At 29.6% G+C, this 13,078-nt stretch overlaps 1 protein-coding gene across 1 annotated transcript; it reads left to right on the forward strand.

Moving 5' to 3' along the window:
• The first annotated feature begins 1,160 nt into the window (after positions 1-1,160).
• Positions 1,161-4,824, forward strand: LOC114175336 (aspartyl protease family protein 1). The gene is made up of 10 exons (XM_028060116.1): positions 1,161-1,708; positions 2,176-2,323; positions 2,732-2,967; positions 3,062-3,286; positions 3,393-3,528; positions 3,623-3,696; positions 3,782-3,881; positions 3,992-4,049; positions 4,254-4,325; positions 4,431-4,824. Exons 1-10 carry the CDS (start codon positions 1,194-1,196, stop codon positions 4,661-4,663), a joined length of 1,797 nt encoding a protein of 598 aa, XP_027915917.1. The 5' UTR covers positions 1,161-1,193; the 3' UTR covers positions 4,664-4,824.
• The last annotated feature ends 8,254 nt before the right edge of the window (positions 4,825-13,078 follow it).

Consider the following 13,078-nt stretch of genomic DNA (forward strand, 5'->3'; position numbering starts at 1 on the left):
GGCTTACATGTTTTTTGATGGATAATGATATTTTGACCTATTTTTTTTTTTCATTTTTAACCTACTACTTCAATCATCTTTTAATTATCTACTTTGATATTTCTTTTAGTGATGTGATGTAATTATTTAAGAGTGATTGAAGTAGTGGGTTAAAAGTTTAGTCAAATTATCATCATCCTTTTTCGATCCCTACCAAACACTAATATGGTTAGGACGGGTTGACCCGTCCTGACCTATGTTCAATGAGCTAAAAGTGGGTGGGGCCGAAATTGGTCAGGCTTGCATGTTTTTTGATAGATAATGATATTTTGACCCACTTTTTTTTTTATCCATTTTTAACCCACCACTATAATCATCTTTCAATTATCTACTTTGATTTTTTTTTTTAGTGATGTGATCTAATGTGATAGTCTAAGGGTGATTGAAGTAGTGGGTTAAAAGTGAGTCAAATTATCATCATCCTTTTTCGATCCCTACCAAACATTTATATGGTATCACACTCATGAGTTAAAAAGTTTATCCTAACGAGATTTGTTGTCTGTTGGGTCAAATCATGCCACCCACCCATTATCGAATTTTTATCCGACCATCCATTAATATTTAGTCTCATCTTAAGATGTATATATCTCTATTTATAGAATTGAATTAAACTTAAAGTATCAAAGTCATGAAATAAGTCTATCCTAACAAAATTTGTCTAGTTTCATATGCTATCCAGTTAATATTAAATAGTACATTAATATCTAGTCATGTACACATATCGATTAATGATAAAAAATAATATATAATATATAATTGGATACGAACGTGATCTTCAAAACTTTATAAAGTTAAGTTTATTTCATCTTCTTATCCATGAAAGACGTTTCATCCGTCCCCTCTCCTAGATCATTCTTTCTTCTCAGATAGTTCAAAATAAATACACTATAAAGGACAAACATAAATATACAGAAACTCTGTTTTAACCGAAATTCCATGAACAAGATGGGATTTTTAAAACTGAAAAAAAGTTACATAAAAAAAAAGTCTCTTCCATTTTCAAAAACCCATATTCATAAAATTCATAATAAGTGTATTGTTTTAGAAGTTGAAGCTTGCCATGGTGTATATTTACAGAAACAACGAACAGAGGAGCCGCCATTGGAGAGCTGGAAGCGTTAAAAAATGAAAGCGCGGTGGTGGGACCCACTCACATGGCCCTGGCATTTTCATATTATAAAGGTAGCTCACTCACTCACTCACCCACTCCATACACAGACATCATCACAGTGACCAAAAACGACACTGTTTCGATCCAAGATCTCAGTCACGTCACGCCAAGATCTTCTCTTGTTCCGCCACGCCAAACCCTAGGCTCCACCGAGCAATGCGGGGTTTCTCGGGAGAGGGTTAGCGTAGAGGAGCCAAACGGGAAAATGCTCTCTTTCGTTTTCGTCGTTGTTGTCACCTTTATCTCCCTCTGGGAGTTTTGCCAGTGCCACGACCACGTCTACACGTTCACTATGCACCACCGCCACTCCGAGCCCGTCAGGAAGTGGTCCCACGCCGCCGCCGGAATCCCCCCTCCGCCCGAAAAGGGCACCGTCGAGTACTACGCTGAGTTGGCCGACCGCGACCGCTTCCTCCGCGGCCGCAAACTCTCTCAAATCGACGCCGGCCTCGCTTTCTCCGATGGCAACTCCACCTTCCGCATCAGCTCCCTTGGATTGTACCTTTTCTTCTCTTTCACTCTTCTTTTGTCATTATTATTTAAAGCTTTATTTTTCAAGAATTTAATTTAAATACAACCTGTTCTCTAACCATAAAATGATAGGAAGATAGAATTTTCTTAATAATTATGTTAAAACCGTTTTTAATTCGTTGATAATGTGAAAATTTGTGTATGAATAGTTGAAAATTAGAGGCTTCTTTTAATTTAAATCGATTAATTATTTCTTTAGAATAATTTAGTTATCAGTTTAATGAAAGGACAATGGCTTAAGGTTTGAATTTTGAAGGAGAGTCGCCATGTTCAGAAAGAAGAAGTTGTTATTTAGATGTGAATAATTTTTTAGTTTGACCATTCATTGTTAATGATTTCGGCGATGTTACGAATTTTTGTCTGTAATGTTTTTTCTTGGAGATTGGTTCCTGGTTTTCTTTAACTTTTTCTTTTTCTTCTGGAGATTCATACAGTTTGCATTATACGACAGTTGAAATAGGGACACCGGGAGTGAAGTTCATGGTGGCGCTTGATACCGGAAGTGACCTGTTCTGGGTACCCTGTGATTGCACAAGATGTGCTGCTACTGATAGCCCAGCCTTTGCTTCGGCCTTTGCTTCGGTACGTTTTCTTTTCCTTGTTTTTTGTGACCGAAATGAAGTTGTACCTATAGTATATTGTTGTTGATTATAGGGTTTTTCTCTAATTGGCTATAGTTTGTTTAAGGGCGTGTTGCAAGAAGAATACTTCTTTTAACATTGCATTGAATAAATGATTTTATTATTAGAAAAAATGTATGTAGGTCCCATTCAATTACCTGGGCCACAATGTATTTAGTGAGGTTCTCATGTGATCCACCCCAGTAAATGACATTTCTGCCTTTCTTTTTCCCTTTTTTATTCCTCGAGTGAAAAAACATTTTAAGTGCTAGCTTTCTAATATGAGGAAGATGGTTATTACGTTCTAGATATGCAAGTCTTGTGTTCTGTCACCTGCTTTGTTTCTCTATTAAAAACGTTGTTGTTGCAGGATTTTGACCTTCAAATATACAATCCTAATGGATCTTCAACTAGCAAGAAGGTTACTTGTAACAACAGTCTGTGCACGCACCGCAGCCAATGCCCCGGGACATTCAGCAACTGCCCCTACATGGTCTCTTATGTCTCTGCTGAAACGTCTACATCAGGAATACTAGTGGAAGACGTTCTGCATTTGACAAAAGAAGATAATCACCATGACCTTGTTGAGGCAAATGTCATATTTGGGTTAGTATCCTTCATTGTTAAATTACCAAAACTAGTCAATGTTACACTTATCTGAGTAATTTTTAATGATGATGATGCATTACATGTGTTGCAGATGCGGACAAATTCAGAGTGGGTCGTTCTTAGATGTTGCTGCTCCCAACGGTTTGTTTGGGCTAGGTATGGAGAAAATATCAGTTCCTAGCATGTTATCTAGGGAAGGATTTACAGCAGATTCATTTTCCATGTGTTTTGGGAGTGATGGCATTGGAAGGATAAGTTTTGGGGACAAGGGAAGTTTTGATCAAGACGAGACACCATTTAATCTGAATCCATCACAGTAAGTGGTAATTCCCTGTTACTTGCCTCTGATTGTATGAAATTAAAGTAACATTAATTGAATGCAAAGATGGCTTACATCTCCTATGCTCGGATACATCTTGCAGCCCTACCTATAACGTCACAGTCACTCAAGTCCGTGTAGGAACAACTCTAATTGATGTGGAATTCACAGCCCTCTTTGATTCTGGGACCTCTTTCACATATTTGGTTGCTCCAACTTATACGAGACTTACTGAGAGTGTAAGTACTTGAAGTACTAAAACGGTATAAAATATCCTTACATTCAGCTAGATGTTCCTCATGGACAAAACTTACCATAGTTTCTATATTGCAGTTTCATTCCCAAGTACAAGACAGGCGGCGTCCATCAGATTCAAGAATCCCTTTTGAATATTGCTATGACATGAGGTTATAAAACTATTGGAATATTATTTAATATTATTTATTTTAGTTTTTCTTTCAAGCTCTAAGTATTCTTTCTTATGATGGACAGTCCTGATGCAAACACTAGCCTGATTCCTAGTGTAAGTTTGACTATGGGAGGTGGAAGCCATTTTGCTGTTTATGATCCAATAATTATTATCTCCACTCAGGTGTTAGTTCTTGCTGGATTGTTCTTCAAAATAAGTATACAACAATTGTGTTATCTTTGAGGATATATACGTATAACTAACATGATGTTCCTTCCCTTGCCATTTTACAGAGCGAACTTGTATATTGTCTAGCAGTTGTCAAAAGTTCCGAACTAAATATCATTGGACGTAAGTCTCTTCTACTTTCTGAATCAAACTAAATATGAACGCGTCTTGGTAACAATTTGGTGTCTACTGTCAGTGCACCATTACTTCCTTTTTTTCTTAAAAAAATCCAGTGATGCATGCATTCTTTATATGTTCATTTTCCAGCCCATGATTCTAAATGATCATAATGATTGTTTACACCTTAACTTCTGATGTTTATTGCAGAAAACTTCATGACTGGCTACCGTGTGGTATTTGACCGAGAAAAACTCGTATTGGGATGGAAGAAATTTGATTGTCAGTGTTTATTTTCATCTCGTGCTTACCATTCCTCTATGCTAAATTTTGTAGCCATACTTTAATGCCTAAGAAACAAATTTTCACACTTTGAGCCCTTAACAGGTTATGACATGGAGGATCGCAATGCCATCCCTATAAGACCACACTCACATGCAGATGTACCTCCTGCTGTCGCTGCTGGGCTTGGTCACTACCCTGCCACGGATTCATCCAGAAAGTCCAAATACAACAACTATCATAGCTCAACTGCATCATCACCATCTTCACATTATACGCATAATTCACTTCCAACTTTCCTGGGATTTCTTGTGTTCTGTTTTGTTTATATTCCGTAATCATTCATTTGTATGGGCCGGTGGTAGTTTTTGATCCTACGTGTTGATATAAGAGTATGTTGATATAGTCCAGTCACGAAGAATTTATGTATGAATTTTACTCTCACGATATAAAACCACATTGTAAATCAGTAAATGCCATTTGCATTATATTTTCTCTTCCCAATTGTTATTCTCTTACTTATCCAAGGAGAAGAACATATATATACTTTCATAGTTTAGCTAGCACCCATAAGTTTATGAATTTATTTTATTGAAACATTTGAGTCCATCCAGCAAGAAACAATTGTGATGGCGTGTAAAGTAGATGGTTTTATTTCAACATCAATCCACGAGAGCATGTTTCTGATCCGCAAGCTGGGACAGAACACCTAATCCTCATTACTTTAATTCTACCGAACCTGTGATCCGTCTCCATCACTGTTTTTAACCTTTGATTTCACTATATTTTTCCATGCGTGTATTTTGAATGGGCCTCAAAAAGTAAATCTTTTGCTAATTGTACTAATTATAACATTTTTAGAAGTAAATCCTTTTTTATTCTCAAATAATGAAAGAGTACAATGACAAACATCAACAATCATTGAATGCATTTCTATGTGCACGGCTATAGAACCATAACTAATTAAAATGTTTTTGTTAAGAATAGGCCTTAACTTGGTTATCAAAGTAAAAGTGTTTCACTGATTTAATTGTCGAAACTGGTTTTCAATGTTCCTTTTGCAATATTTTTGAGAGAGAAATACAAAAAATAGACAATAGTCTCTTAGGTGGTGTTTGAATTAGGGATTAGGGAGTCAATGTGAAGGAGAGTGGATGAATGAATATGAGTAGAGATGTCAAAAAAATTTGTACCTATATGTATCTGTAGATAAAATCTGTAACGGGTAGGAAATTGATATTGTAAATAGATACCCACATACGACGGGTATTTTTTATACCTGCATGTTAACGGAGCGGGTACGGATATCATAGTATTCGTACCCACTCTAATTTAAAATTAAAAAATTAAAAAATTGGTGTTAAAAAATCTTTATTTCTTTATAAACTATCATTCAACACTATTTAAATATTTAAATGGGTTATTTGCACTTTGTTTGAAATTTATGAATGTTATGCATTGTATTTTTATTTGAATTTATGGTTAAACTATGTTGCTAAACATTAAATTTTTCTTTTGTAAATAACTGCGGTGGGTACCCGTGGATATTCGTAGATATTTAAAAAATATGTGGGTACCCGCATAATGAATACTCGCACATATATGGATACGGGTATTGGACGAATATTTTTCCATCGAATAGGGTACGGGAGAACTACTACTCATACCCTACCCGCCCCATTGACATCCCTAAGAGTTTGTTCACTTGAACAGACGGTAAGGATGCAATGATTTGCAAAGATGGATATAAAAAAATGTCATGATGTCATGTTCACATTACATGATTTCAAAGGAAAAGCTACAACGAATTTGCAAATTAATTCTGAAATCTCATTCACTCTATTTTACAAAGATTTGAAATGATTTATAAGCATTTTACTTTTATACCCTTCTTATATTTTATATTTATATATAATAAATTAATAATAATAAATAATATATATAATACTTAATAATATATTAATTATTAAAAATTTATATTATGATTAATAATATATTTACTGATATATATATATATATATATATATATATATATATATATATATAATATTATTAATATCTATAAATATGTATAATAATTGACAATAATTAAAATATTTTAAAAAATGAATAATATATATATAATTATTATTATTTTTAATATTTATATATATATATATATATATATATATATTAAAATATTGTTAGATTTTAATATTTTTAATTCATCTAATAATTATTTAATTTCATTTTTATTAGTGAGGGTAATTTAGTAATCTTTAAATTTTATCTATTAAAATATTTTTTTAATTTATCACATCACTCATATCACTCACTAAGTTTCATAAAATTTATCTCCAAATCCATTTACTTTAGTTCCTAAGGCTTTGTTCGCATGGAGCGATCATTGTAGAGCACCGATTGTCGAGGATGGATTTGAAGAATTAATTGCATTCATATATAGAGATTTGTAAGAGACGAAATGCAGAGATTTGAGAGATGTATCACTTTTTGTATCTCATCAAAGTAGTGGTGCAGATTTGAAGGAATATAGTAACTTACAATAATATCCTCCTAAATTATATATATAATAATTATTAAAATTAATAATATATATTTATAATAATAAATAATATATATATATATAGTAGTTAATAATAATAAAAATGATAAATAATAATGTATATGTATAGTAATTAAATATAATAAAAATAAAATATATAATAATAATTATTATTATTACTATTATTAATAGTTTTAAATAATAGTAATTATTATGAAAATAATAATAACAATAATAATTTAGTTTAATTTATTTTTTATTGATTTTTTTAATAAAATTTATTAAATAACAATTTTTAAAATTTAATATTTTTAACTAATCTAAAAATTATTTTATATATTTTTCTCTCAAGGACATTTTAGTAATTTTCAAAATTTATCTATTATAACTTTTTATTTTTTCTATCAATTATTCAAATCATTCACTAACTTTCATAAAATTTATCTTTAAATTCATTCACTTTATCATCTAAATCCATCCAAAAAAAAACACACATATCCATCCATACAAATTCACACAAATCTACACAAATTCATCTTCAAACTCTCTTCCAAATTTATCTCTCTATGTGAACAGAGCCTAAATTCACTCTAAATAACACACATATTCTTCCACTTATATCAACCCAAATTCATTCTCACACTCTCCTCTAATTTTATCTTTTTATATGAACACAACCTAAATGTGAGGGGATAGAGAGAGAATTGTGGTGTTGTTTAGATAAGAGATTTGTGAGAATTTGTGAATGATGTGATATATGTACTAAATTAAAAAATTATTTTAATTGATAAAAATATATTATTACAAATTTACCCCGTTATAGAAATGTGAATAAATTTAAACTAAGTAGTATATATTTTATTAAAATAAAATTGAATTTCTTAATTGTAATGAAAAAATGTTTAAAATGGAAATATATAAAAATAAAATTAATAAAAAATTTTGGAATAAATTTAAAATCATTTTCTAAACCAATTTATTTTATATCATTATTTAAATTAGTGTTAATGTTCATTATTGTTATTATTGATATTAATTAAAATTAAAACTAAATTATAATTTGTTATTATTAATATTAATTCTGTAACTAAAAACCAATGATTTGATCCAAACAGAGGCTTAATCTTATTGTACCAATTATAGTTTGAGTTTGGGTTTAATCAATGGTGCTCTTACCTTTCATCCTTTCTCCAACTTTCTTCGCAGTCTCAAATGCCTATATAATTGAAAATATTAATGTTTTGTTTTTTAAAATTTACTATTAATATCACTCATTTACCATACACGTAATTGAAATTTATCGAAAATTTTAAACATTCAATTAAAAGAAACACAAATGGTGGAATCTAAATAAAAGTTATAGTTAAGAATGAATATACGAAATTGCTTTGTACACTCCCATACCTACTTTCCGTAACCCTATAAGCTTTAAAATCCACACTTTGCCCTTTCCTGATTAAATGCAATGAAGATTCATGACTCCATATATGTTCTTTCTTCTTTACCAAAGTTGCGAGATGATGCAACTTTAAGATCAAGAGTTTGGCACACCAATTAAGTGAATCAACATGTTGTGAAGCATCAAGCTGGGTAGATGTTTGAGTGAGAATAATGAGGTTCACAATTTAGTTTTCAAACATCCTTGGGCTTCTAGTTTCGATTTTTGGTTTGTGAATTTAGTACCAAAAAAATAGTGAAGTTTTGGATTTTGTGTAATTAGAATTATTAATGTTGTTGGACACGTAGGGATGTAACAAAAACATTGTAAAATCTGTACCTGTAGATATATGCAGATAAAACATGCAACAAGTAGAGAATAAATATTGAAAATAGATATCTAGATAATTGATACGAGTACTTTTTATAATATTAACACATTAAATTTAAATAAATTATTTTTTATCAATTAATTTTAAAAAATCTTCATTTATTTATAACCTATATTTACATTTTGTTTGAAATTTATAAATATTTGAATTTATAGTTAAAAGTGTAATGCACTTTGTTTGTAACCTATCATTCAACATAACATGATGTATATATTTTTAAATATTATTATATTTAAAAAAATGTTAGTGATTGTATTTACTATATGAGTAAATAGGTTTGGACAGTTGAACTTGACTAAAAGAATAGTAGTTTTTTTATAATATATATAAACTTCGTGAAGGAGTGTATATATTTTATTTTCACGTACTAGTAGTTTTTGTTGAATAGCTTTAGAGTAGATTATGAGTATGTATTGACTTCAGGTGTTGCAAATAATGTGATTTTATTATAGAAAAAAACTTCATCCTAACATTTTATATCAGATTTTTTTTTTTCATGTCAAAAAATTGTCAATTCCACAACTTGTGATTCAAATTTTAAACATTTATTATTATATAACGTAATTATAAGGAAATAAGAACTAAAACAAGTTTTCAACAAAGTTTAGTTAACATAATTAAAAATTAGGTTTAATAACATCTTTTTTCTCTATCTATATTTATACCTATGTACGAGGGAGATTCCTCTTTTTTTATGACCACATTTACTTTCTAACTTTATCCTTTAAATAATTTTTATAAATTTAAAATAATAATTTTATTAAATATTACTTTCTAAGTGACCATTTGTTTAAATTTAACAATTTTTTTTCTATTTGAACGTTTTTTAAATTTAATCATTTTTAAATTAAAAAATTAACTATAAAATAAATCAGAATAAAATTATAAAAATCATTTATATTTAATTTTATAATTATAATAATAACAATAATAATAATTTTATTATTTGATATTCTTGTAAAAATAATGAATACAGCGTTATGCGTGTGTGTTTTCATTCGTTATTTAATAATGTATTTATATATATATATATATATATATATAAAGAAATATCTCATTTTAGTGTTTATATTTCTATTCTCAATTTTATTCTTTAATAATTTTTTTTTCAAAATTAAAACAATTATTTAATATTTTTACTTTTTAAGTAATTGTTTGATTAGATCTAACTGTTTTATTTTTTTAAATTCCTCATTTTAAAACTAAAATAAGTATTTTTAATAAAAAAATTATCTACAAAATAAATAAAAGAATATTTATAATAAAATTTAAGAAATTATTTATATTTATTTTTAATTTAAAATAATTTATAATAACCATCTTAAATTCATTGAAAGAAAATTTTCAGCGGATTAAACTTTTAAAGGTAAATAATATATAACTTCACCAAATACATTTAATTTGATCACAACGTGTACAATGCTTTGTTTCCGGGGATTACGCGTAGTCATCTCATTCTTCTTCCACACCGTGTTGCAAGTCTCTCTAACTTTTCCACTAATAAGACACTCATTTTCTGCATTCTTTTCTACACACGCACTACTCATTCAAACTAATTTTCAAAACTTCAAATATCTACACAAATTATATCTTTTTCTCACAATATATTGACTCAGTCAACTACATCTTTTTCTCACAATATATTTACATTATTAATTATAGAAAGAAAATAAAGTGATAGGTAGTTGTGAATCATGTTTTCTGGGTCATCCGAAAGCGAAACCAACCATGATTTTTTTTTCTTAATTGAGTTAAAATAGAAAAATATATTTAAATTTGATCTTATTTATTATCGATGTGAAATTAATAACAAAAATAAAAATACTTATAAGAAAAGTCTTCGATAAGTATACATTGTATATAATAACTCTACTTACTTCAGTTGACTAAGACTCAAACCTTCTTTTACACACAATTTGATCATCAATTCATCTTTTCTTTCACTACTTGCAATTAGGTTGATGAAATAACAATTGATCTTCAACTCAAATCTTATTTATGTAATAATCTTTTATTCAATTATATAATTAATAATCTTATTTATATGAATGAAAGGTGATGGTTAAAGTTGAGGCTTGTTTAGGTTAAGGTGTGAGTGAATTAAAGAAACACATCAAAATAAGTGATTGTGAAGGTCAAGTCTTTTTGTTGAATAGATGATAAGTCACCTCCACTTAGTTCTTTGGTCATTGTGTTCAAATTTCTTCACTTGAGTGGATAATAAAATGTTTAGCTTATAAAATTTCATTAGATTAATTCGTTTACAATAAATTATAATTTTTTTTTACACTCAAATCTCATGTAAGATAAGTGTTACATCTAAAGAAGAGGTATAAAGATATGTATTTCTTCCTTTTTTTTTCATTAACTACACGTTATTATTATACTTTCAATGTAACAATAACAAGATAATATGGGAAAATTGTATTTATCACTAATATGCAAAGAAAATTTAGAGAATATGAGAGTGAGTATTACAGCATATCAAATTACATATGTTGGAGAACTAAAAAATATATTTTTATTAGGCCATTGAAAATCAAATTGATTAAAACATACAATCAGAATTTTATAAAATAAAATTGATAAACAATTATGACTAAGTTTTTCCAACTTGTTTTTTTGTCTTCAACTAAACAATTTAGTTTGTTTTATAGCTTCAAACTTTAGAATATATGACACTAGAGGACAAGACGTAAAACACACACTATAAGAAAAGTTCAATTTTTCTATTAATTGATTTTTGTCAAAACATTACTCATGAATGGAGTTGGATATACTGACAAGTTTTTCCCTTTATGCTTGTACAGGCGTTGTCGTATAAAAAATGTAATTCATATAATTCATATTTTAAATGGACTTTAATTTTTTTTAAATTATATCACTCTCACAAAACTTATGGGTGAAATAATTGTAGTCCCCATAATTTTAAGTAAAAAATTCATTATAATTTGATTTAAAAGAGAAAAAATGTCTATCTTTATGGAAGAAAAGTTTAAAACTAGAAAATTAAAATTTAAAAAAGTTGATCTAAATTAGTTTGATTTAGCTTCTATTTTATGTTTAAGTGGAATTATATGGTATATTTTTATGGTTAATTGGGATGGATTTTTTTGAATTAAATATGGAAGCTCTTTGGCAATGATGGAAGCTCTTTTGGTGCAAATGCCATGAATGAACTAATTGTCGTTTTCATCACTCATTCATTCATGCATCACAAAGAGAAGACATAAACATGAAGAAAAACACAAATCCTAAAAGAAAAAATTGACACCACAAGCAAAAAGACTGGGTAAAACAACTTCACCCATCACAATCACCAACACTAACTCTAAAGTATTGCCACTTGGTTAAAGTGAAATGACAAATTCACAATTCGTATATAGAAATTTATATAGTAAGTGAATAGTTTAGTTGCTTTAGCTTATTGCATGAATTCAATTATTAATTATGTGACTGTAGTCAAGTTTTAATTATGTGAATTTGGTATTTTAAATATAAAAAATGTCATTCTACTCTCTAAATTTTAATTGCAATAGTTATATTTTTCTTATACTTTGATTTTTTTTTAATTTGAATTTACTTACGTGATTTTATGGATAACAGGTTTGAGATTAAAGTTTAATCCTTTGAAAATTAGAATATTATTAATAAGAACGCGATTAAGAGATAAAAGTTTATTAGTTATTTATAATAAAATTGAGTCATCCGCAAAGTCAACAGTACTCCACATCAATCAACTGGTATAAAGTCTAATCTTATGTTTGGATGGAGCATTTCAACAATGTTTAGAAATTAAAATGTTTTGTATTTGAATTGCTTGTAATTAAATTCCATTCATTTTTTAAATAACTTGTTTGGATAAGGAAATTAAAATACCTGACATTTCAATTTCTTGTTTGGAAAAAAAATTGAATTTATTGTGAGATAAAATTTAATTTTAACAATATTTATTTTACGCTTAATTATGTTTTGAGTTCATGATAAATTTGAAAACATGCTCGACAACCCAGATGGGTCAGGCATACCCAACTACGCAACCGGATTGGTTAGACCCGACGACCCACCTAAGCTGGATCGACTGGGAAGCCCAGACAGGCTGGATGGCCCGATGATCTAGAGGCCTGACAGCCCATACTGCACAATTGTGTCGTGAAGTTCGCCAATATGGCCCGGTCCAACCCGTCTAGGTCACTGGCCCAATGCTCCAGACGGGTCCAACGACCCGAACGGGCTTGACAATCAAGACGGGCCCGACGAGCTGGACGGGCCCGAAGACATGGACGGACCCGACGAGCTGGACGAGCCCGACAATTCGGACGGGTTTGACGACCCGGACGAGCCCGTACACCTAGACGGGCCCGAAGACCTGGACGGGTTCG

Source organism: Vigna unguiculata, chromosome 3, assembly GCF_004118075.2.
Source record: "Vigna unguiculata cultivar IT97K-499-35 chromosome 3, ASM411807v1, whole genome shotgun sequence".
NCBI classification, from domain to species: Eukaryota; Viridiplantae; Streptophyta; class Magnoliopsida; order Fabales; family Fabaceae; genus Vigna; species Vigna unguiculata.

Excerpts from the sequence above, each read along its gene's own strand:
- LOC114175336 (XM_028060116.1), top strand. The coding sequence starts at position 1,194 with ATGGCCCTGGCATTTTCATATTATAAAGGTAGCTCACTCACTCACTCA. Across the intron at positions 3,287-3,392 it reads TTTAATCTGAATCCATCACA|CCCTACCTATAACGTCACAG; the intron begins GTAAGTGGTAAT and ends TACATCTTGCAG. Across the intron at positions 3,882-3,991 it reads TAATTATTATCTCCACTCAG|AGCGAACTTGTATATTGTCT; the intron begins GTGTTAGTTCTT and ends GCCATTTTACAG.